General features: G+C 43.4%; 1 protein-coding gene across 10 annotated transcripts in view; it reads right to left on the reverse strand.

The window, feature by feature from the left end:
* Positions 1-7,702: 7,702 nt before the first annotated feature.
* Positions 7,703-26,832, reverse strand: part of Dclk1 (doublecortin like kinase 1) — a 294,999-nt gene continuing 275,869 nt past the window's right edge. For 6 of the 10 annotated variants that reach the window (XM_027394993.2, XM_035450523.1, XM_027394990.2 and 3 more), the window contains one exon: positions 7,703-13,144. In XM_027394993.2, coding sequence (XP_027250794.1) covers positions 12,980-13,144 — 165 coding nt within the window. In that variant the 3' untranslated portion in view covers positions 7,703-12,979. Of the gene's footprint in view, positions 13,156-25,126; positions 25,201-26,832 lie in introns of all 10 variants that reach the window. The other 4 variants (XM_027394995.2, XM_027394991.2, XM_027394994.2 and 1 more) reach the window with 2 other exon arrangements.

The following is a 26,832-nucleotide window of genomic DNA, read 5'->3' on the forward strand; positions in this document are numbered from 1 at the left end:
ACCATAAGCTTCTGCTATCATGAACTTTGCCATGCCTTCCTCACCTGAATCCTTCTGGAATCATGAACCCAGATAAACCCTGCCTCCCCTGGATTACTTTCCTGTCAGATATTTTTGTGGGAGCCATGAAGGTGTGTAAGTTACTTTTTGTTTCTGTGATAAAACACCATGACCGGGCAAGGGTTTATCTCTGGGTGAGAGTCTGCAATGGTGGGTGGACATGGCATAAAATGGTCAGAGAAGGATGCTGAGATCACATTTTTAACTGTAAAGAGAAGTAGAGTGAGGCTATAAATCCTCCATGCCTGCCCCGGGTGACATACTTCCTCCAGTGAGGCTGCATCTCTTAAAGGCTCCATAACCTCCCCAAATAGCAATGCCAAGCAGGGACCAAGTGTTCAAATCTTTGAGACTGTGGGTGACATTTCTCCTTCAGACCAACACAGCAATAACTACCATGACCTCACTGTCTCCAAAGTATCACAAGGCCCCTACCTGGTTTTCTGCTTGTCATGCTTGTCCCTTCTGAAACCAGTTTTTCCTTCTACTGGCAGGGGCATCTTTAAAAACACAATTCTGGATATATCTCCTCCTGCCTTTGAACTGTTGATGTGTCTTCATTATTTGCTATGACAGTCAGGGTTACCATGATTTTCTCACTAGCGGCAGTCCCTGCCACGTCAGACTATGAACTTGATGCTCTTCGCTTAGACTTGCAGTGACAGAGTAAAGCTTTGCACATGCCTTCAGGTTATGTTTGAGCCATGATTATGTATCTTCTCACTTGTATCCTTATTAGTGATCTCTGCTCAGGTGTCTAGTCAACAGGAGGACCATGTTGGACCAAAATCACTGTGATTTATGAACCCAAGAAATATGTTGGAAGCCTTTGTTTATACTTGTGGCTTGAAAAAAACTGGAAGGAAATTCGTGTCAGTCCAGGAGAAGTGGAATTTCAAAAGCTTGCCTTGAGTTTGCATCTGTTGCACAAAAAGAGTCCCTGCTTACACATCCACATATGGTCCTCTCCTTCCTGGGCCCCGCGGATGTTCTCTGTTTCACAGATACAGGACATGGCAAGGCCCCTCCATCTCCAGAGATGGGGGGTGGGTGCTCTTCCCAGCAGAGATTCTTCTGTCAGCCAAATCAACAGGAAGAAAGAAAGTCAATACGAGGGCAACTGTCTGACTGCTCAAGTGGGCCTCATGTGGAAGGGAGATAATGGTCTGGAGATTCCACATGTAAACATTTTTAAGATGCCAATAGCCAGCAGGCAGCCTTTCACATCAGATATCTGTGAAGAGCATGGGCATATGGAAGAAGGCTGGGAGACAGAGACCCCCCCCCAAACCTCCACAGCTCGCTCAGAAGAAACAAAAAGAAACGAGCCCTGTCTTCCTTCCTAGCACCAGACCCTGCCCTCCTGATTTACAGCAGGACTTGTGAGGCTGAGGGCCCAAATCTAAAGTTACTGCAGCTGCCTGTGTACTGGTGTGAATGATGAAGATGGGGTAAATAGAGCACGAGGAGCTCCATCCCAAGTTACCACAGTCTGTTAGGAGGGCACAGCAGGCTAGAACAGTAATATCCACAGTGATGCAGTCTGACAGCAGCAGGCTGTCAGTGCTGTGGGATGGATGCTGGCCCAGGCAGTTGGGCGTCACAGCCTACAACATACACTGTGGGATGCTGGCCCATGTAGTTGGGCATCACAGCCTTCAACATACACTGTGGGATGCTGACCCAGGCAGTTGGGCATCACAGCCGTCAACATACATTGTGGGATGCTGGCCTAGGTAGTTGGGAGTCACAGCCTACAACACACATGTGCATATGTGCATACTTATATGCCTACACAATTATACACAGCTATACAAATATTTATAAGCCCAGTAATTTTAAGGCAGTGGATGCACCTTTGGAGACAGTGCAGGGGGAACCCAGATGACAAAAAGTGGGTCCAGGAAGGGGCCACAGCTGGCAGTAAATATCCTGACTTGATTCCATGATACTCTGGACCCTGTGTCACCTGGAAAATTCTCTCTTGCACAGAAAGTCCTACTGAGAGATTGAGGACAAAGCCAGACATCATCACTTGAGCCCCAGGGCACCCACTGCCTATTAGACACTGGTTCAGGGAAGCAAAAAAGCTATAGGCAGCTGACACTGAAACTACCTAAAACCTGCTGGTGCATAGATACAGTCCTGGTACTTGCTTGCTGAGACCTGGAGGCCTGACTCTTCCCTGTTCACCTCCATGCATTTCTGGGCATTCAGGAAAATGGGACTATAAGCCATAGTTGCTTCCCCATCTGTGGTTTTTCATCAGATGTTTTCTGTGCAAATACATTGATAAGGGAAGTTTCTGTCACCAGATGGCTCCACGTGACAGCATGCCGAAGCCACACCTATCTGTCAGCAACATCTGTGTGCAAAAGCATGCCAAGGTGTGGGCATTCCAGGTGAACCCTCCCAAAACACCCGGTGAGAGGAGGGCTTTGAAGGAGTGGGTAGATCCATGTGTTAGCATGAGGCCTTCCTCTCAAGCAGGGAAGCTCCAGCTTTCTACTTCCAGGCACCTGTGCGAACCGTCACCTTCCTCGGCAGAGTTAGTAGGTGGAAACAATAGCAGCTTTTATGAAGCAAAATCGGCTTGCTCGGGGAGACGGGAGCTGAGTTAAGAATGTTATTAAAAGACATGGGGACGTCCACATGGTGAGAGAGGAAATTGAAAATGTCTGGGTTGGTTGCGGCCTTGATTTAGTTGTTGAAAATGAAAGGATGTGCGGAATGATGAGCCTATGCTGACAGGCTCACTGCTTAATCAGAAGAATCCAGCAAATTAATAGGTAATTCTGCTGGAAAAATGAAACCTCTCTTGGGTGGAACATTAATTATCACCCTGCTATCAAGGAAAGGTGACAATGTGTACTTGTCTAGGAGGAAGGTAGGAGAGCGATTTTCAGGGTCAGTGGCTCTCCTCCTTGCCTCCCTTCCTCCTTCCTCTCCCTCCCTGCTGTCCTCTGCCTCTTCCTCCACGTCTCTCCCTCCTCTTCCTCCTCCTCTTTTGTCCAGAGCAAGGAGAAACAGCCTAGGAGAGAATATCTTTCCCACAGGAAGAGAGCCATAGCTTTGCAAGGAGGACATTTTCTCATTGGGATGGGGTTACATGTGTTTGGTTCTTTTGTTTGCCTGGGAAGCTGCCTCTGTTATAGCTGAGAGAGCAATTTCTATTTCAGCTCAAGACTGGTGTTGAGGCCAGGCTGTGTCAGGCTCTAAGTTACTCTGTGTTGTATAAAACCATGTTTTCTTAGGCTGTGCTTTGCCTTGGGAAACTGCATTTTATAAGTGGGTTTTCTTTGTTTTTTTTTTTTTTAAAACTCCATTTTGAAGGCAGAGAATGATAGCAGCCTCTGAGTGGACCCAGAAACTCCACCATCTGCCAGGCACCACCCATCCAGCACACACTGGGAACAGAAAGGGAGCTGCCCTGTAAATTTATTGGGGGTGAACTGAGATTACGGGGGCAGGCAGGTACATTAAGATCATATAGGGAAAGCAAGCCCCCAAACTGAACTGACATGTCGGATTGAGGAAAGGATGTACCTCTCCCACCTGGACTCTGGAAAGAGATGGACATACACCCTGTGATGGCATGGCTGCACACCAGCCTATCAAGGACTCACCTACTCGGATTAATTAACACCCCCTGTAGTAGCATCTGCCTTGCCAGTGAATTTGTGTTAGTGGCCACACCCCTTTGGCCTTGGCTTCAGGTGCAGACAAGACCAGAAGGTAGAGAAGCTGGGGCAGGCTCTCTGTCTTGGGTCTTAGATTGAATTGGAAGGGCAGAGACTGCATCTTCTGGAGTAGGAACGCTGTGGTGGTTCTTTACTATTATCTGCGTAAGTTGTTCCCCAATAAAACACCCATTTATCATTTATCTTGGGTCTAGTGAGCTCATTAATATCCCACCTTCAATTGACCCCCCCATCCCATCCTCTTATAGGTTGGAGCAGCCTACAGTGCCTGTATCCACCTGTCTGTACCTAGATAAGACACGTTTCCCGCTCCTGAACCACTCCCTGCTCCAGACCCAGGCCAGCCCTTTCAGAATTCATCCGCTTCTCCCTCAGCAGCTTCCACCAATGGGTCTGGTTTATTAGTTTTTCTATGCAGATCTTTTCTCAATTTCCAAAGCTTTTTGGACTCAGTTGCAACTGTTTAACTTGTATTCATATGCACACATACATACATACATGCATACATACCTTTGTGTTATAAGAGTTAATATTAGCAATTCAGATGGGAATAAAAGAACCCATAGTTGTCTGGATCAGGCTGGGTCAGGCATAAAACCCAGGTCAGATGGGTTTTATGACATACTGCTGTCATTAAACACACTAAACCTTATGAATTTGTTGTTATGCATTAAATTCTGACATAGTGGGAAGATACATGCTTGTTTGCTTACATTTCTGGCATAGCATATGCCAGACAGCCAGGCTGGCTTCCTTAAAAGCCTTCTTGCTCCACTTTCTCCTTGGCCAGTGCTAGGATGGGAATTGTTTGGTTTTCATGCAGTCATGTAGCTGTAAGATAGGCTAGTCCCACCCTTCCCTAAAACCACAGTGGTAGTTGGTGAGGCGCAGTTCCTGGGCTGTCTGCTGCCTCACTGGGGCTAAGGTGAGCCTCCATGTCACCCATGCTGGGGTCATTCCTGCTTTTCTGAATGTCTGTGCATTGTTCTCATGGCTATGAGTGCCTTCTTCCCACTTCCCTCTCATTCTTCAGACCCTGATTCAGGGACTCAGCTAGAGCTTGAGTATAGCACTCATGGCTTCACCATGTGAGATCTAACTCTTACAGGAGGCATTGGGGGGGTCCAAAGATCTGGGGTCTTTTAAAGGCAATTCACTTGCATACAGTCATAGAGTAAAGCCTCCATGATTGAATCCAGGTGACTTTGTAAGTAGAGCATGCACAGAGCATCCACATGTGCACTCCCAGGTTCTGGCCATGTTGACCCTCCCTCCAAGTCACCTCTGCACTATGCTCAGGAGAGACTTATCATTAGATGTGGCTCCTTGACATGACACCTCCAGAACTGTGAATCATAATAATCTTCCTTTATAACGCAATGGTATTTGGTTATGAGTAGCAGAAACAGAACAAAGCAAGATCTCTTCCATGAAGCCATCTGTGAATGCCTCACAACAATTAGATTGGTCTTAGAAATTCCCAAGTGTCCCATTTGTGCTTTTACTATAGCACCTGGGATCACACTGGATGACTGCTTTCTATGAACCTAGAAAGATGGTAGTGGATCGTATATTTAGTTGCCCCAGGGACAACCACGTGATGGGGACTTAACTGGAGGTAAGAGTATGACTCACATGGGATGGGAATGTGGGGTCCCAGGCTGAACTTCTGCTAGGTGTAAGAAGAATGGGTCCTTGGAGATCTGGAAAGTCCAGGAAGAATGGACAAAGAAATGTGGTTTACGATGGGGTGCACTGAAAGAGCCATTTATGGCATCTTTTTACTGTTCACTCTGTCACAAGGGCACAGTACTCTTGGATGAAGAATGTGGATGGCATCAAGAACTTTAGAGCCACACACCCACCCAGAGCATCTCTTGGCATGATTTGGAAGAGTGCATTGAGTGAAAGATACTTTCTTTCCTTTCAACTACCTATGTGACACTTTGGTTTCTTCCACCTTTAGTGTCATCAGCTCTATCTTCCTTCACCTTCTTTTCCCCTTTCTAAGAGTACAGTAGAGTGGGTAGACCACAGATCTAGTTACATGTGACTGATGGCTGGATTGCCGGCAGCCTACACATGCTGAGAGCCAGTGACAAGCTGGTAGGGATGTTGTGCCCCTGACAGGCTGGTATTTGGCCATCTGTGAGTGATAAATCAGTAGCTCCACATGACCAAAGAGTAGAAGATTTCTTGCTAAAATGAAGGTCTTAAGAACAGTACTAATATGGTTTCTTTTAGCCTGAACTATGTATCACTCACAGTAGCTCTTGGTTAAGTTTGTTGAATCCATGGGAATATTGCAGTATATAATGTAGAATAAGAAGTTAAAATCTTATGCTGATTCCAGATGGCAGGGAGAACTCTGGGATGCCATCTACCTCAGAGCCCAGGAGTCCAGGAGCCAAGCCAAGAGCACCATGGGGTGTGTACCACCACAAGGACAGATGGCAGACACACCTTTTCAAGAATCAAAGTTGTTGTAAACATACAAGGCCTTGCTAGGTGTAGATAGGTCATCTGGATGCTAAACCAAGAATTGCAATAAATGGCATCTTTGTCAGCCCAAGTATGTTTTCTTGTTTTCCAAGTCTTCTGACCCAAAGCAAAAAATAAAACGGGCAATGGGTTTTTTATTTTGTTTGTTTGTTTTGTTATTTTTCCTAAGCCCAAATGAAGTGTCATCCATAGTTCTGGCACTCACTCAAGAAACACTTGAATGAATGATTTGAAGTGCAGGCAAGCTGGCTTGGACATCTGTCACAGTGCTGTTGGCCAGCATGTATCTGGCTGTTCCAGCTGGCTGGGTGTGGCCCTGTGTCTTGTCTTAGTGCCCCTCTTTGAGGAGACTGGACCAGGCTGAGGCTACCTCTTAAGATATAGGAAAGACTTTCTTATTCTGTTCAGGAGATGTGATGTGGAAAATTCCATGATGCTTCTATACCTGTTTCTCAGAGCCCAGTTAGCTCTGTTTCTGTAACTGCCCACTCTGTATACATGTCCCACCCTCCCAGCTTCCCATCAGCCTGTAGTCAGGGAAGGCTATTCCTTCCCTGTTATCCATGTGTGGCAGCTCTATCATCTTCAACACCAGAGTTGTGACCAGGACTTTCCTCCTATATTTGAGTGGCAGATCTTTGTCAAAGCCACCAGTCTCACAAAACAAGATAAAGGACCTTAGGAAGCAATCACTTTGGTCATTGTTTCATAGAACTTGCCAGAAGAGTCCAGGCAAGGCCCAGTGATTTCTCTACAGAAAGCAAAGGGTGCTTCAACAGCCCATGGGTAGCAAGGAAGGTGACTGCTAATTTTACAAGGGCTTGGAGATATTAATAAAATATCATAAAAGTGATATCCACAGAAAGATATTTATAAAAGTGACACCAGGTGACTTGTAGTCACTCTCGCTGGCTGACTTTCCAATCTCCAGGCACTGAAACCACAATAGGAAAGAACTTTCTTCCATCATACAGCTCTGTAACCTTAGAAAAAAATATGTGGAATACCTAATGGGAAAGGGCAACAAAATGGCAGCTAATTACAAGTTAGCCGCTAAAATAACATTCTCTTCCGGTGAGCTTGTGCATGTAGGTTGAAGGATAAAATAAGGCTGAATAGTATTTGATTTCTCTGTGTTTGTCCAACTCACTGGCCCAGCCAGGAAGGTAATATATGAAAAGGGACATTTTTGGAATAGTTGTTTTTGAATTATGCTCATGAAATACATACTGTGCAGTGGAGGACATGTGGGAAAGCTACATTCTGACCGCATGACTAATTTTTAAAGCCTCCTATAGAGAATACCCTGCCCCCCAACCCTGAACACAGCTGGGTTATTCCACTCTGGACTGAATGTGTCAATTCTGAATTGAACTGAAATGAAATTTTACTCCATGATGACAATGTAAACGGAAGAGCTGGTCCAGCAGCGAAGGGCATTGTGTACACCAAGAGATATTACTTTATTAGTTTAAGAACATGTTTTACATAAAAACAGGCAACATCAAAAGAGCTCATTTGGTAAATGAACATAATATATCACAGATGATTTCATTCCACAGTCACCTACAATTTATGAGCTTAAACTGAAGGACGGGGTGGGGGGGGGATGGATCTCATTCCACCTTTAATCATGGGTACAAATCGTTTGAAAGTTATTTCACTGGGATTCCAAAACCAGACACTAACCTACACCATCTGATCCATGCAGCAAGTGACAAAGTCAGAATGGAAAGGAAACGTTGGATTCTTTTTTTCTCCTCCAAATCAAAACCTTTTGGGAAACTTGTTAAATGTGTCAAGTCCCCAGCCCACTTCTTTAGTATGCAAAAGCAAAATACTATTTAATTTCACGCACAACTAGTCCTTTAATAATTTTCTTTCAGTCTGAATGAAAAAGGCTAATATTAATTTCCTAATAATTTTTTAAAAAGTTGTCAAGGATATGACTCTAACCTTGGACCAGTTTCAATTTCTTTTTATTTATTCTTCTAATACACCAAGGATTTAATGTCAAGGGCAAGTGAGAAGTTGCCCCAGAGAACCAGTCAAGGTCTGTTCCTGCCTACAGCTGATTGACTTGGGATGAACTGAACTTGTTAGGATGTTTAACACCACTTTAAAATCCTACTCTTAACACCATAGTTCTGAAGCTTAAGCACTAATTACTTTAAATTAATTAAAGTATGTCACAGTCAAAAATATACAAGTTTACATCAAAGTAACGTTAAGGGTTTCAGTTTAATTGACCAAGAACAAACACAAAAATGTTGAGGAAATGTTCAGGTACAGTTGAGAGAGATTGCCTTTTCTTGATGGGAAACAATGGATCCCTATCCCTCATCTGGCATGATCACCACACCTGCCCGTTAAATGCTCACTTACTGAAAAATGACCACAGAGGCCTCCCTGTTAGAGCCTGTGCACAATAACAAACAAACAAAAATGCCCCAGCAGAGGCATTCTAACCGTCTACCTTAGACTTCCTGTTTCCCACCAGTTTATGACCCTTAATGCTACTGGCTGGCTGGCTGCATATTTGAGATGATTAAAAAACAAAAGAGCAGCTCAGAGCACCTCCCCCATCTGTATGTAATTACATACGAACTAAAGATTCCATCTGACATCCCGGGGTCCCAGTTCTTAACTGTTCCATGTGTAAGCACCGTAGAGCCCAATTGTAAAGCACTTTTGCAGTCATCAAATGTTTCATATGTCCTCAAGTTTCCCTGATTTATTTGCCTTTAAACAGGAGAGTATGAAGTGTTGTTTTCCGCTGGCTTCCAATCTGAGTTGACAAAAGTGTTAATTGTGGGGGCACTTTTAGCCACTATTCTCCCAGCAGACAAGAGTGATTTCATGAAATCTGATGGATAAACCTGGAAATCCAGATTTCCAAAGAAACATGTGTCTAATCCTCCACACAGCATTCAAAGCTCTGTTGGGTCAGGGAGTTTTTTCCCAAATTACCAATGGAAGTGGCAGGCAGCTCATGGGAAAAGAGGACCTTTGAGTTGATCAACTTCAAGTTTTTTAAAAAAATTCTTTTGACAAAAAGAAAATAAGAAATAGAAAACCAGGTAGTAATTTTTAAAAAGATGTACAAATAATAAAAATATTTTATACTATATGCTAGGTGATCCATTTTGTAAAAAGCATGTCCAAATGAGTCATTATGTTAAAACTACCGTCTTGGATCTTGGGGCATGCCAGAACTCTGGAATCACAAGGAAGGCAGCGCACCAGAATTCTTGGTGTTGCGTTTTCCTCAGGAGTTAAGAAGAAGTTGAGAAGTGTGAGATGTGCCCACCACTCTTCAGTATGGGCCCCAAATAGCCAACTTCACCCTGAGGCACATTTTTATGGTCAAATTAAAAACCTTCCAGAATGGGAGTTTATCATGGAAATGCTGACAGGGTTTTACCCAGAGAAGGGCTAGAGGCAATACAGTAATGTGTGCTCTCCCTCAGCACAACTGCACTTCAGCACAGGCCATAGAGTTGTCTAACGGATGCCTTTGGCCAGCAAACAACTGTGATTTAACACGCTCGAGTCCTGGTAGTTGGGTAGATCTGCGACCCTGAGCCAATTTTTCTTTCCCTTTTTTTTCCAACTGAAATATGCCTCAAAGGGTAAAGGATTGCAATTTTAGCCTTCATTCACAGATATACTGCTCTCTTTCAACAGTATCTGACAGGCCTGTTAGCCACCACTCGTAAGTGAGAGCTAAGCAGGCTGTAGGAAAGTCTCAGTGAACACAAAACATCAAGTGTTTTCCGTTGTTTATTCACATTCCCTCCTCTGCTTATGTTAATACACACCACGTGTGAGTTAGATGAGTGTATGGCCAGACATTTCCAGGGACTGACGTTCTTAACTTTACCTTCTAATGGTTTGGAACAAATCACATATTTATTGGTCATGACAAATAAAGTGGTTTCTGCTACAACGCTGAGGGGTAAATGTATTCATTAATATGAACGGGTCTCATCTATAGAATTGACTGTCAGGAAGCAAGTAATAAAGGTTTGCTCAACTACTCTACTCTCAAACTGAAAGCTTCCTTTAAATACGACAGGGCTATCCTCTTAGTAAAGGAAAGGGCAATTCCCATCACCAAGCTACCACCATAGAGTTATATTCAATACTCAAAAATATGGAAACACTCATGATGGAGAAGTGGATAATTACAGAGATACACAGCCTTAATGGCACATGATACACAAAATAAAAAGTAAGATTGATTTGATTATACAAATTCAAAGAACACCGCCACTTAATCATTTCAAACTGGAACTATTCCGAGAATGTCAAGGGGCAATAAAATTAGTATTGGCTAAAACCAAAGCAATCTGGGCACACCGAGTCATCCACATGTGCCTATTTGTTCCCCCTCTGAGTTACACCTCTGATATCTAAGATCTCAGTAGCTCACTGCTGAATTACCGAATTCCATCCAATTGATCAGTATTTCTATTTGACAGGTCGCGTCCCGCTGCTTATTCAGCACAGATCACTGAAACTCTATAGGGGTGTGATGCGATCTTCCTTCTGAGTGGGCTCTGACTTCCTCTGAGCTGGCCTTCTGCAACATGATGAGAAATCCTCTCGAGTTCCCCTAAATGATGATAGACAAAAGCCAGAGCCCTTCACTATGGGCCTGGAGCCCTGGATGCTGTGGCCATATGTTAATAACCAGGGGGAAAGCAGTAATTCAGAGACAGGAAAAGTGGCACTCAGCTATTGCCCATAAGGGTGTTTCATAGTCATACACATGGAGTTGAGGCTCAGCTATGCCATTGCTTGTTAATCTTAGAATAAAAGTGCTCTGCTTTTCTGTTCCAGAGAAACCAGTGATTTCCGATCAGTTCTAGGTCCTTCACCAATATGAACTTTGTCTACAAATCAACACCCTTCCTGGTGGTCTGTGCCCTGTCTACTCCCAACACCCAATTTAAATAATATGCTGATATATACCATTTTGTGATTTTATATGCTATCATTTCTTGGCTCTCTAAAAGAAAGAAAAGCTAAATAAATGTTGATTTAAATGTGGATGATCAGGAAATGTGAGAATGTGTTATTTAAAAGTTTATATGTGTGTAGAACATGGTTTAAAGACTGCATAAACACAGCAGTTGAAGATCAGTGTGGAGTTCGAAAATAAAGACCTGACAATGGAAAGGTTGTTCATAACTTTCAAGACATTAAAATACATTCAAAATAAGAATGAGAAAATAAGGACCACTTGTAGCCATCACTCTTCTCTTTCTCCTGGGTCAAGCTGAGAAAACATTAGGGCAACATTTGAGTTGAGCCCTGCCTCCCAGACACCCCTGAGTCCTTTTGGGACACGGACACTGAACAGGAAGCAACAAGCCCATATTCTGAAATGCGATCAGCTCCCAAAGAAACTCAGGTCTAGGGAGACAGATTGGGTAACAGGAGTGGAGAACCAGTCCCAATCAGGCCCTGGCCCCAAACCACAAAAGCAACACATCTCTCCTGGATGGCTAGAGTCCACACTATATTAAAGGAAATCATGAGTGGGAGTGGCAGTTTCAGCCTCTGACATGTCTTCTGGGAGACTTGCAGGTGCCTAGAGTTACTAATGGAATTGGTTTATTTCTATGAAACCCATTTTCAGAAGCTTTTGGATTGTGTGCCCACTGTACTTTCTCGTCTGCCACTTTGCAAAGCATTTGCCTCTTGCTCCCTCTAGCCCAAGATCTTTCATACTCTGTGTTGGTTTCTCACTGGTTGCTACAGTCCCGTGTAAAAGCAGCTGAGAAGAAAAAAAAATCACAGGACCTTGCTTTCCCTTGCTGGATGGATTTCCAGCCCTGTAGAGCACCTGGTAATTTATTGCTCTTTTCACCAGTAATTTCTAGATCTTTTCTGATCCTGAGCAGACAGATCCCAACTCACCAAGCACAAGCCAGGGCTAGGTGATTCCCCGAGGGTCTGCCTGGCACTAGCAGCAGCTAATGGGGAAGCAGCATTTCAGGGGCATCATCAGCACATCTTTGCATGGAGACAGGGAGAGACACTGTCAATCACTTGGGTGAGGCTGTCACAAACCCAGTTCCCTCCAATAAAAACAGAGAATTGGCTGCAGCTAACCAGCTTACTACTTAGGAAAAGGATCCCCCTTCTTCATAAGATGGTTAGGAATAAGGGGTGCATCTGCTGACATTATACAACCTGTCATGTTCTAAGCCCACAGAGAAGGATCCACAGTGGATCAACCCCCATGCTCTCCTTGTGTGGACATTTTAGGGTCTTAATGACGCCCCTTAGTCTGCAGCAAAATCAAGAAATGTGTATGAATATACCCAAGGTTCTGAAAAATTCCCCAGCAAGGATTCTAAAGAAAATTCTATGCACTCAGAGGGCTAACATGTGCTATTACATATTGCAGATCCTAGCTTGACTGATGAAAACATTCATTGCTTCTATGTTAAAAAAAATTGCAAATTAACCTTAACCCTTTAAGGACCCCTGTTAGCAGCAAATTACCATCGTCACAAACACCACATGCCTTCTCATTCAGTAAAGGGAACTTGCTACAAAGGTACCCAAAACATACTTTCTGTTCTGCCATTCAAGCATTGAGTGCTAGATAGATCAGATGAACCTGTTTTACAGAAGTTTGGGGGAGGGGGAGTCTCAGAGTCTTAAAGGGTTAAGCTAGTACTTTGAGTAAAAGGGTCTTATTAAAAGGGCGAATTGGGGGAGCGAACAGTCTCAGAGGAGCTGGGGGAGTAGTCTTCTGATTCCGAGTTGAGTTCTGGTGGAGCTGGCTGTGCCTTGTACCGGCTCCTCACATCCTGGTTGCGTCTTCGTCGGAAAACCTGCCTCTCCTTATCAAGAGCGGTGGTCTAGCAGGGGCATAAAATGAGAAAGAGGACAATTAGGCCAGGGGACATGGCAGGAGAGACTCTAGAGGTTTTGCAGTTGGAAAGTGTGCTGGCTAAGCTAACCTGCCCATCACCACTCACTTATGTCAACAGTCACCATTTTTGGGGAGCTGGTTAAAGGACCTGATCACGAAGCCAGCAGGCACAGGCAATGTCTCAGGTTGCAACCTATCCAGTGCTACCAGCTTCATATCTGTCACCCAGTGGCTTCCAGAATCATCCCCACATTAAGGGGGAGCTTCAGTCCTTTGTGTGTGACAGGTAAGAAAGCCTCTTGGGTCACATTGGCCAACAGGCAGCTTAGGGTACATGAATAATAAGGCTGAAGGCTGATAAAGTCATAAGAAGTGGAAACATAGCTACAAGCTCTCCCTACTGTGTTAGCAATTTTCACTTGCAGTGATCTTGTTGTCTCTGGATGAGGGGCTATGGCAGAACCTTGGGAGGGGCAGGGTGAATTTTAATGAAGCCAATGCCTGAAAGGACTACATCCTATGGGTTTCACTTTACACAATCCATTTTCATAAAAGTGACTTTTTGTTTTGTCTTCTTTGAGAATTCCTACCTCTGGTCTCTATGCCCATTTCTATCAATGAAACCTCAGATGATCTTTGGGAAGTGCTACCAGGCTGTAACCCTTGAAGTTATTACAACATCAGTATGGGGATACAGTGTGACTTCATCTCATTTGCATCTTATATTTAGGGGGCATAGGGAGGGACTGGGCCATTATAGCAAAACCTTAACAGAAAGCAGAAGAGCAGGCACAAAGCCTGGAGAAAAATACTGAATATGGGTCACAGTGGAAGGTGAAGGCATCCTTGCCTGAAAGTCCCTCTTTAAAGGGATGTAGCCTGGAGGCTGCTCTGTTTTTAAGAGGTTACTTTCCCTCTGGGAGGATATCTGCCGCCATTTTTTTTTCCTCTGGAAATTTTACTGTTGGTTTCTTCAAAGAACTGAGATAAATTTATGGCCAGCCTGGTTCTGAGAACAAAGTGAAAACTAAGCCCCTCATACGATTGCAGAATAGCATTAGAACAATCTTACATCTAAAAGAAAGCAATCAAAGTTCCAAAATGAAGTAATAAAGAGCGAAATAGAGACAGCGTGTTGAACCGGGGCAGTAAATGGCTTACTTAGGCTGAGCAGTTTCCACTTTAAAAACCGTGCACACACTGAGTAACAGTGTTAGAAGCCAATGAGGGCGATAAACTTTAATAATTCACTTCTCGCTTCACAGAACGGCTAAAACACGATCCAATGGCCACTGTTGAAATGTCTGCCTTGATTCTGCCCCTCAATGAATTTTAAAGGACCTCATATGTCTAGGTTTGGGTCTCATACCCACTGATTTCATGAAAATGTCAGTCTCCCAAACCTAAATTCCTAACTTTATTTAAAACATTGTAAAGTCACAACACATGGTATTTTGCTTTTCAAAGCAAACTGAGAAGGCTCTGTTTGTGTGGAGGTGGATGTTTGTAGAAAACAGATGTCTATTTAGTCTGTCTGACATAAAAAGCATTCTGTAGTTAATCCAAGGGTAATATAAACTCGTCTCCTGGTCATAAAAATATAGTTGTATTTCTACCTTTCTGTGGATGAAAAACTCACTGGCCCTGGACAGAATGCTGATGGGGCAACACTGGCGGTCAGTCAAGCATGGAAGGACACACAGGGAATGTGCGCTGCTCTGTGTGGCCTATTCATTCAGTTCCATCATTATGCAATACAAGGAGCAGCCATGGCCTCTTCTCACACTCACAGAATTGCTGCAGATAAAATTGGATGTATGAAAATGTTCAGGCAGCCAAGGCTTGCAGAGGTGTGAGACAGTTTCTTTTCGCCTTTGTAATTTGATGCTAGATTTTCAAATTAAGTGATGGAAGCAAAGGCATGCCCCTATCACAAATTGACTCAGAGACATCCCCCAGCCCCACCCGCTCTGTGCTCTTGCCTGGCGCATCTTATGCAACAATTCAATCACAGACTTGTTGAAGTAGACATGAACTGTGATTCTCCCTGTTGAATTCTCATGGACCTTCAAACATTTAGTTCTTCATCTCCCTTAGATGGCTATGATTAGCTGTGTGTTCAGCTGCTCTAAGTCACATGCCACTGAAAAAGGACATTTCTTTGGAAATGCAGAAGCTGCTGGTGCTCAGATGCTCCCTCACTTTAACCTTCCTTCTTCAGATTCTCTTGGGGTGATCATATTGTCTTCCTTCTTGCTCCTTTGCCTAGGGAAGCCTTTCTCTGTCTTGCTTAAGTGCTCAATTCCACATGTCCTGCTTATCTCTCTAATTACTAGCTTTCTAAATGGTCACCTTCCTAGACAAACTTCTGTGTGCTTACATGCTCCCACATTTCAAAGCACTTCTTAGAAATATCCTTATTGTATGTTCTAGAAGAAGGGTCAGAAGGCAGTTTCCATTGAATTTATAGATGCTTAAGAGTAAAAGAGCTGTCCAAAGCATCTCTGCCCAGTGTTCTGTCTATATAGGACTGAGGTTGAGACTCAATATGTAGAAGGATTTGCCCATGTACCACACTCAGAATATATCTCATGTCTTTTGCACAAGGCCCAAGCAAGCATTTACTCTGTAATCTACTGTGACAGGATAAAGCAGAGTCTCCATGTGCACACAGCTCACTCCATCTCCTTCTCATCCCAAGTAGCAGGGGAAGACCCTAGCCGAAGACAGTATCCAAGACCAAATGCTGCGGGTACCCCCATGCTGATTATCAAGAAAATCTTGAGGAACAATAAGTCAGGATCTACCCAGTCCAAGCCACTCTGAATCTGGGGGGACTGTGACTTCCTAGACCCAGTGCTCACTACAGAAATGAGGGTTTCCTGCCCATCTGGGCCACTGTAGTAGTTATCCATAACTGCAACCAAAGATCACATAAAGGGATTTTCTACCCCCCAGCCTCTGCTCCCTGAGCCCCAAAACATTCTGTTTCTAGCTCTGTGGACTGCGGTTCATTTTACTCCTAATGGGACCCATCCCCATTCCCACAACAATGTGGTATGTAGTGCATTTACTGTGTGTCTCGCATAAATTATGACTGACTGTTTTCTTCCCCATCTTATAGACTCTATAAAGGGCCATGATCAAGTCTTAGGTGCCGTCTCTGAATTCTCCACAGTTCACAGCACACAATAGATACATTATGGACTTTGTGACTATTGAAATATGAAGAGTTCCAACAGAGGTCACCCACTTCCCTCTGGGGTACCCAATCTCCAGTCCATCCTGCAAGTAGCTGACAGGTCAATTTTCACAAGGTCCAGTTTATTTACAATTCCTCATAAAGTCTAAATCCTTGTCCCAGTCTTGCCAATGCACTGACAGTAAAATTTTCCAGTGTCGAGTTCCTGTTATTACTCAGAACTGATTCGTGACATCAGTGGACCCATTATGTCCCTTTAGCAGACAGTGGCTCATCTAGAATATCACCCCTTTGCCTTAGTTTCTTTTTGGACACCTTTCCACTCCCATTATGACTCCGGTGAAGGTGGCCCTACCAAATCTATGAGCGGGGAAGTGATGGGCTGCCACTAGAAACAAGCCTAAGCTGACAGGTTCAGGATAGACACCTACCCATGTCAACAAGACACCTTGAAACTGTCTCTGGAATTTCATCTTTGCAATGAATGCCAGTTTTCCAGATGATGGCTTCTCAAGCCAATACCACATGATATTGGACTCAGAGAACTCAGTGAGATAAATGTGAAGCATAGAAGCAAACTGGGTTTTGAATGAGCACTTTCTACCTCCAAAGACACAACCCACCCACAGGCCTATCTGGTCATACACAATAACAAGTGTTGTTTGTGTGTCAACCAGTCTGTTCTGGGCTTTCTTCCCATGCCATCAAAACAGTCCACTGGTAAACCTTCCAATTCACTTGATTGTCTGCATCCTGGCTCAAGCTGCTCCTCACCTGATGTGACTTCTGCTCTGCCCAGCCTACTGTGTATATTCCCCAAGACCTAATTCACACAATTCATCTACTGCAGCAATCACCCCCTAAACTCCTCTGGCAAGAACTTTCTTGACCAAACCTTTTGCCTTTAATTGCACACTGGCTTCTTAGCACCTTTTCTGTGTAGATTCCTCAAATTTCATGTAAATTCCTGCATGCTACAACCAGAAACTTCCAGAATACTTATCTGACTGTGGCATACTGGCTGGGCATGTATCACAATCACATACTTCTTGTTCAATCCAGAATTATTTGGGGTGATTATGCACTTTCTGAATAGTATTATAAAATAGAACCCATGACAAGTTCTACAAAATTATAAAGCAAGAAATTAGTAAAGTCAATACTTCAGAATCTAATGTGTTTTAAATATTAGCAAATTATTCCTATATCATAGAAAATAATTTTTTCTTGTTATCCATGTATTTGCCCATTGCAGTTTCTGATCACAGTTAGTGCTATGCCATTTGTGATTTCTTTGAAATTTTAATCAGAGCCCTCAAAACTAGTGCACCTCTCAAATACATCCAGTTTACTAGTTACAGCTGGATTCTGTAGCCCCCTTGGCATTTCAGAACTGATAAATTCAGCAAGAAAACAGAACTACTTGTAGTGATGTACTCTCTGGAGAGATTGCAATGCAAATGTAACAAACTGGAAACCCTATCCGAAGCATTTGAAGACTGATTTGTGCTCTGAAGTGTTGGGTCACACATTTCTGAGTGGCTGAGGGCAGCTTTACTTATTCTTTCACTTACTTTTTTCATCAACCCTGCAAGATTTTCAGTGTCTCCTCCTCACTGCCCATCTTTGCAAAGTGTGTCTTAAGGTACAGGCTGGATGTCCCATTAGCACGTAAGACTTCCTGACAGATTTGTTTTGTAATTTAGTCTGCTCAGTGTTTGTGGTTTCGTTGGAACCAGCATGAATAGACTCGCTACTGAAATCCCACGAGTCTCCTCAGTGAGCCTCCATTTCATTAAGAGCCCCTAAGAGAATCTCAAGACTGGAGTATCACATTTGGTGTTAATGACCACAGGTTAGAGGTGGGCAAGGACCCCTTAGGACCTTCTTCCATGCTGACCGTGGAAACCAAGTGTGAGTTACTTCAAATTTATGTGTGGCCCTGGTCTCCATGCTGTGTACTGGGGAGCTTGGTTGAAAGAGGGTATCATTGGAAAATGAAATGATATAGAGAAACGGACTAATACAGGCCCAGCTTACATAAAAGAAGCACTGCAAATACCCGTCTCAAACTGTTAGCTTTTGACTCCGGCAAAGCCCCTGGCTGCTACTGTAGCAGGTGATGGATGGTTGTAATATGCTAGTTACCACAGCAACTCAGGTAACTGCACACAACATAGCTGGAAATCCAAAAGGGAATTAATATCTATCCTGTTTCTAGGCTCACCACAAGACCAGGAACACTGAAATAAAAGGCAACCCTTGTCTAAACAGGAGAATTTTTTGGCCAGTGAGTTATTCTGTTGATAATGAGTGAGCCTGTGCTCCACATTCTACTCGAATATTTTAAATCCAGTTTGTGACACTAAATTTGAAAATATGCACAGGTGAACTTGAACTTTATCTATCTTGTCTTTGTGCATTGTGAAAGAGAGGAATGCTACAATGGCAGGGGAAGGCTGGGCCGGAGTATGAATTGTACACGGCTCTGGAATGCCTGCCTTGTCTGCAGCTTTAGCTTAATCCTCTTGGAAGCAGCAGTGGTAGAAGTTGGGAGAATTAGTTTTTTGTCCTAGTTCAGCTAATGATGTGACCTTGGACATGCCTCCTTCCTATACTGCCTTCCAGATTCCATGCGAATGTACTGGAGTGGGGGGTGTCTCCTAATGCCTGATCCTCAGAAGGTTCACCTATGAAATTCCACCAGAATGCTTAATATCACCATCAATCGACTGTAATGGGCTGTGTTTTCTCTTAGCAAATAATAGACCTTATAGTCTATGGATCGAAAATATTTCTCCTCTGCAATACAGGCAGGATTCACAAGGGATGTACTTCATTTCTGTTGTACGGCAATGTTTTCTGTCATGGCAGTAATTATTGGATTTAAGAAACTACATTTTTCAAAGGTACAAGTGTTGATGACTTTCCCTCTTTGGCTTTTTCTAATTTATTGCCAGCCATCACAACGAGTCTTCATTTCATTAATAAAAGAACATTATTGTGCATTTTGCCTTTTAGCCCATCCATTATTCATACTACCTAGGAGGCTGGGGCATTAATCTCAGGAAACGGCTCCTTGCTAACCCTCACTCTGTAGGGACTAAGTTATAATTTGCTTGCCATTAAAATTAAACTAACAAATTGATCCAGTATCCCTCCTCATTTTATTGTGTTTATTGTCATGCTATTACTGTTTTGTTTTGTTTGGCTGGTGTTTCCTTTGGGGGCCTTGCCAGGAAATGCAAAGTACCTGGAGACATGGCACAGTGTTTTCCTAGAGTAAACGTCACCATTAAAATGGCAAAAGGAGGCTTGCACAGGATAGAGCCAAACAGCCTTCCCTGCAGCTTCCTTAAGGTGACTTTCTGGAGTATTAGCTCCCATTTTCCTGGGAAGACTAACCGTGTGTCTATGTCACCTAACTTGATCAGACACGGGACTTTGAGATGAGGTACTTAAAAGGATCTCAACTAGCCTGGCTCTTCATCTTCACAGCCTGTCACCAGAGGGTTGCAATGGTGGCCTTTTCAGGGCATTGAGCTTGGGCTTCCAGGGGCTTGAGTTTACTTCCTTCATCAGCTCTGCAGCCGTGGGTTTCCTTACAGAAGAGAAACTGAACCTCCATGGGTCTGCCCCTTACCACACTAGTGAGCTAAGGAATTACCACAGACAGGGTTTGTCCTACACAAATCTGAAAAAATTAAAAACAAGCTATGTCTTACAGGTGTGCTAGGGCTAGCTGCCTTTATTGTAAATACAATTTTAGCTTAGCCAAAAGGCTTGCAAATTAATTTAGCAAAAATGCCATTTTAAATACCTCCCATCGCTAGTTTCATGAAATTTTCATTTTTAATAGATGGTACTTTTAATTTAGATCCACCCTTCATACTTAAATACAGGGTCAGGAGACATTTTGCAATGGGCCAGATAGGCAAGAGCTTTGGGTTTCAGGTCATTCAGTTCTCTGATACTTTTCAGATGTGTAGCAGCAGGGCATAAGCAGCCACAGGCAGCCTGTCAATGAATGGATGTAGCTGTGTCCTAATAAAACTGAAAACAAAACAAAACAAGCAGCAGGAAGAAGGCTAGATCCTACCACTTGTTGTAGCATGCCAACCCTGTCCTAGAGGACAGCCTTTAAGCGCATTCTCCATTGTCACTTTCAGCTCTGGACACCTGAGTGGAGGGAGCTGTCACAAACACTCAGTGAAAGTCAGGCACTTCCACCTGAGGACAGCACTAGGAAAATTCATGATTCCACATCAATAATCATTGGTTTACTCAGGAGACTGTCTCTGCTAGACAGTGGCTTTCTCTCGGAAGAGAGGAGAACACAAGGCAATCCATCCTGAATTCTGTTTTGGGGCTGGGACAGATGAGGGTACAAGAAAGGTTGACCCCAGGGTTTCTGCCACCAAAACGCCCTTCTCTTAAGGGCTACCACCAAAGTATAAGTCATCTCGGTTTTTAACATGGTGTATGCTTCTCACGTGTTTGAGAATCTTTGACTCCAGCTTGTAAACGTTTATACTCTTTCTTGTAGACCTCATGCTGCTCCCTGGGAGAGAGGCTCCCTTGCCTTCCTGCTTATTAATGTATGATGCCTGAGTCTCGTCAGGGAATTTGACTAAGACCTACTTGCAAAATGCGGCAGAAATGCATATGTAGAAAAGACTGTAGATATTTACTTTTAAGTCAAAAAGAGGGACAGTGAATTATAAACAGATACCATGCAGTATTTAGTAGATACTGAATTGTCCAGGACCCTAGGAAACAGAATAGATTCTCTTCAATTCACACCCACTGAGGACTTGGGTGCCACAGTTTTGTCTCCTTTCTAGCTACAAGTTGAATGTACAGAAAGACTTATGTGTTGTTGAAATGCTCTCAGAAGAGACCTCTGAAAACAAATCAAATGAAACAAAATCACAACAGCCATCTGCTTAGCTTGGTGAAAACATGACCCAGGTGGCTCACTATTCTCCCTATTCATATATATTATATATATATATATATATATATATATATATATATGTATAATTTTTGAGGCAAGGTTTCACTGCGTAGTCCTGGCTAGTCTAGAATTTGCTACATAGACCAGGCTGGCCCTATACTTATAGAGACCTACCTGCCTCTGCCTCCCAAGTGTGGGATCAAAGGTGTGTAATACATGCCTAGCGATTCCTGTCCTTCTTGCCACAGCAATAGACATGGAGTGCTCTCAATGTTTTTTAATTTGGCCTGAGACCTCAGGGGTTACTAGGGAACAATTGCAGGGTCCAATGCTCACTGTTTTCTGGAAGCTTCTCTGTCACCAAAGCGTGATTGATTTTGAAGGTTGCCTATGACCCTTTTGGATGCTTTAAACTCACCCCTCTGTTACAGAAGAAGCCAGGGCGGGGCGGGGGGGGGGGCTAGGAGTGGCCAATCCCATGTTGTTACAGAAGCATCTGCTCTCCTCTGGCAGCCTCTGGGACTCAGCACAGCAAGGCCAAGGCAACTTGCCACCCAGCAGGCCTTCTGGGCCATGGCTGGCAGAGCTCTGTCTGCTGCGCTCACAGCATGTTGAGAGTCCTATCTGGTGTCAATAGGAACACCTCTTTGAAACCTGCACCCAGCAAGACATATTTACCAGACCCCATTCCTTTTAAGAGCTGAGCACGACAGCATTTGATGCCCTCCCAAAGCCAGCGCCCGGCTGCTGGTGGCTCTGCCTCATTACTCACTGTTTCAGGAGGAGGCATTGTCACTAACATGCACAGTTTAGTCACATCATGCCTGGGGACTCAGTCACCCCTTTGTCCTAGCTCACCTCCCCATTTCATCTTATTCAGCATTTGGTGCCCTGTTTTGACATTTATTTTATTTAACCGAGTTACTTCATTTTAGCCACAGCCATGGTTTCCACACTTCGGATGCAGAATTCTGTTCCGTGTGTTCTTGGCCATGGCACCAGCCACAGGGACCTCTGTACTTGGGAAAGGTAGAAATGATTGGACTGGGTCCCCTTCGGGAGGGGGAGGGATAGGGCAGAATGTACATTTTCCTGTGATGCGAAATAAGGAGAAGCAATGCTTTAGGGGTTCAGGGGAGGGGGCTGGGACAGCCTAGTGAGCTTGGGCTCTGGGTGGTAAGGCCTCCTAGATAAATTGGCCAGCCAGAGAATGCAGTTCCCCGGCTGTAGGCAGAGAGTGGAAGAGCCGAGAAAGAGCTGGGGCATGAAAGAGAGAAAGGAAAATGGACCCCCATCATGTGGATACTAAAATGTCAATTAAGAGAATCCCGCTGATTTGGGGCACCTCCTGGAGAGGGTTTTACCAGCTGACACCCTCATGTGAGCTACTTTGTAAATGCAAGTGGGATTCTGAAGTGCTTTGCTCAGAGCAGTATCAACAGCCAGGAGTGCTTATAAACACAACAACTGGGAGCGGGGTTGTTTGCCTATGATGATTGTTTATGTTGAAAAGTTGGCCTGCCACCCTGGGTAGATGAATGCTCCCACTTCTATGGAGATAAAAGGGAAGCATTTGTGATCAGCAAGGAGAATGTGTTCATTCTGAGGCTAAATGGCATTATAAAACTTCCTAATTAAGCATAGATGGCAATGAGATTTTTAGTGTCATGTCTCCAGTTTAGCTTTACATACTGTGTACGCTGTTTAGTGCAGCAGTAACTATAAACATTGTTGTTACTGCCCCCAGCTGGAAAACAGCAGTTTATGTGTGGAAGAGAAAAGAGATTATCTCCCATCTGCTCTTGCCCATTATTCAGGGATGTGTCATTTTGTCTGCGGATGGGAACCGCCACTAGCTTGTAGTTAGTCTTTTTAATACTAGCTCACATGCATTAATTATTATGTTTCCTTGGCACATTGAGCCTACCCTGTGAGTTTTATAATTCCTCAGGATTTTCCTTTCTGTGAAATTAAATGGATTTAGGGATGCCAGGTTTTTCTTTATCTTTTTTAAAACACAAATAAGTATAGATGTAATTAGACACACTCAATGCCGATTTTTCACCCTCTATCAATTCTACATGTTCGCATCTGGCTGATATACCCCAGGACAGGAGACACAGGATAAGAAAGGCTGAAGCATGGTAGGATTCAATTTACATAAAGTCTGAAAGGGAGCAAAACTAATTACCACAGGTAGACTTTTCAGTTAGCCTTTACCCGTGGGACAAAAGCACCCTCTGGGAAGGGCCTGGAAGGGTGCTTCTGGGTGCTGGGAATGGTCTGTGCCTGGAACAGAAACTGTTTCAGGAGTGTGCACAGTGTGTGAAATCTACAGGAAAGACTAGCTTTTGTGAAACACGTACTCTTCTATATTACTTCAGTGTTAAAAAGTCAAGGCTGGGTCTGTGTTCAGGCCAATCATAATGAACTCCCCCTCCTCCAAAGCTAATTTACTTAGGTAAACGAAGCACTGGCTATACGACCCCTTCCTTAGACCAATTCTGAAGGGGTACAAAGTGCCTTCTCTGGAAAACTCACTAAAAAGTCTTACTGAGGCTGGGGTCTTCCTACTGTAAGCAGATCTAGAAATGGTCATGCCCTTACTACACTTTTGATTATTTGTCAGAGTGTGCCTTGTTCTAGTTTTCTAAGCCCTTTGTTTTTGAGAACCTAATTATTTTAACAAATAATTAGGGGCAACAATCAGAGGGAAAATTTATACATATTACATATAAAGTATATCTGTATCTATACACACATGAGTATAAACTTATTCTGGTAAAACTTGGCAGTCTGATCCATGAGACGGTGTCAGGGAGACACCATGTTGCTGCCAACAGGTTTCATTATTTGGAGAAAACAATGCCAAAGCTGGGGGCAGGGACTTTTCTTGGTTTTTACCTGGAGATCATTTTGGAGACATTAAGGTGAAGAGAAGTTCTCTAGAACTTCTCAGAGTTCATTTCTCAAACCATCAAAAGTCATCTTGCTTGTGGGTAACTCTAGAGAGATACACACACAATGCCCCTTGCAGGAGATGCCAGGGCCATTGACTGGAATAGGGAAGGATGGGATAGAATTCATAAGCTGGTTAAACAAGTCAATACTTCCCAAAGACCCCCCCTTGCTCAAGCAGATAAGCCAACTAAATAATCTGACAATTACAAAATATCAGAAAGTAAATTCATGCAGTAGCTAGTACATAGAGAGAATTTTGGGGAGTGGGGGGGGGGAGAAAACAGTAAAACAAAAACAAAACAAGAAGGTGGAGAATTTGAAAACACAAGCTTACCAACACACACAATGCATTCTGAAGCCCACTGTACTAGGAGGCATTTCTACTGCTAGTGTGTAAATGCATTGTTCCGTCATCTAAGAAGGTTAAGGCTGGGCTGAATGGCTTTAAAATGACAGTATATACTTCTATAGAGTACACACTAAGGTGCTTCTGTAGTTCCATTTATTACAGGACAGAAGAGCACTGGAAACATCACTGCTGCAATCAGCAACAACAGGCAAATGCTTTGGCATTGGCATGGAATATACTGTCCTTTTAACCGTAAGGGGAAATCGATACTGAGCATGTGCGATGGAAAGAAAGCTGGCAAATGTCAGTGTGAATAATGGGTGAAAAAAAGGAATGAGGGGGTGTGGCATCTCAATCAAGATTAAAATGAAACTGATAAAGCAGCATATGGACTGGGTAACAAATCAAAAACATGTTTATCCACTGAAGGAACTGGTAAATGGAGACTGCCAGCACGTTGCCATGGAAACACTGACTGTTGAGCTGCACCATCTCATACCTTATCCAATACATTCCTGGTTGCTGGTAGTAGTCCAAAGACCCTGATCTCTTGATGGTAAACCCGTGGTCCAGCTGAGCAGAGAGAAATGGGGCAACTCAGTGGATCAACATTGTGCTCAGGAATTAAAACTCCAGTCCAAGCTCTTCATTAACTACATACGTACGTACACACAGTGACCAGGCCTTTTCTGCAGAGCAGCTAGCTAATAATGCAATCTGCACAGTGAAAATAAAACAAAGAAACAAAAAAACCCACAAATCCCTTACGAGTATCTTGGATGCCAATTTGTTAGGATAGTTCTAGTCTGTCAAACAAGTTACTGAATATATATTAAACAATGTCCTCAGTTTCAGAAGCTATAAACACCTCTTCTGTTTATACAATAGAAAGTGCTCAATGGTTAAACTAAATCAGCATTAGTCACTGTGAGCCTGCTGATTGGAACCCTCCCCAACAACACCCAGTAGGCTTAAACTCACAGCTTTGTAACTAGGAAATAAAGAGGAAAAGATGAGGTTTGGAAACTGCACACATTACAAACATTTAGAGTTAAGAGAGAGTTGATCTTCAAAAATATAGCTGTTCTTAATTATTTCCTGAACTAAAGAGGTGAGATAGTACAGTTCCTCTGGGAAAATAAAATTAATTGAAAAAATAGCTTTCTCTGAACAGTAGAAGTACATATGAACAGTTAAGTGCTTAGTGTTAGCAAAAGGCTAACAGCAAACACATCACCAGGTTAGTTCCCGATACCGTCCATTCTGGAATAATATGTCAGCGTTTGGCTACCTGGGAATAAAAGCCTTGGTGCCAAAATCCGGAGAACAATAATGCCGCTGCTTGCCTGCGCCCCTGTTCTGCCCACCCAGGATGCACTTTGCTTTGGAAACAGAGACTCTGGAGTCCTTTCAAGTGTCTCACCGATTTGATGTTCCTGACAGCTTCTACTTCTAATTCACAAAAGGAGGCATTTTGAAACATGCCAGGGTACCAGACATTTAAACTAAAAACCACTGTGAAGATTGGGTGTTCTGATTGGAAACTGGGCTGTACTAGTGTTCAGAGAAAGCAATGTGAGGTTTTAAACTTCAAAGTGTATTCTCTCTCTCCTCTCTCTTCTCTCTTCTCTCTTCTCTCTCTCTCTCCTCTCTCCTCTCTCTCTCTCTCTCTCTCTCTCTCTCTCTCTCTCTCTCTCTCTCTCTCTCTCTCTCTCTCTCTCTCTCTCTCTCTCTCTCTCTCTCTAAGATAAAAAATTGGTAACACACTTGCTCTCTGGGAGGGGTGATTGGCCTCTATTTTAAGCCACAAAGAGGGTGGCAAGTAACTAGTTCTCTACTGCCATCTACAGGCAGAGTGTCATAGAGCAGGGTGCAAGGGTATTGAACCAAGCTTCCCAGCATCACATTATTAGCTGATTAGTATGGATTTGTTCAATTAGACTGAAATGCTCTATTTGCACGAACAAAATTCAAAAGGACAATGTTAAAGCATTAAGAAAATTATCAACTAAAACAATAAACAGCATTAAATGGGGGAAATATTGGAAGTGTCATCTTAGTCATGGGTTCTTCATCAAGCTGGGCAAATCTAATCATGCCTCCCTCCCGTCTCAGCTCTCAGAGAGTCTACTGTTAAAATGTCATCTCTAATTCCATTTCATGTCTATAAATTGCATTTTAATAACCTTTTGTTTCCCTATTTTT

The sequence above is a fragment of the Cricetulus griseus genome (assembly GCF_003668045.3).
Source record: "Cricetulus griseus strain 17A/GY chromosome 1 unlocalized genomic scaffold, alternate assembly CriGri-PICRH-1.0 chr1_0, whole genome shotgun sequence".
NCBI lineage: Eukaryota > Metazoa > Chordata > Mammalia > Rodentia > Cricetidae > Cricetulus > Cricetulus griseus.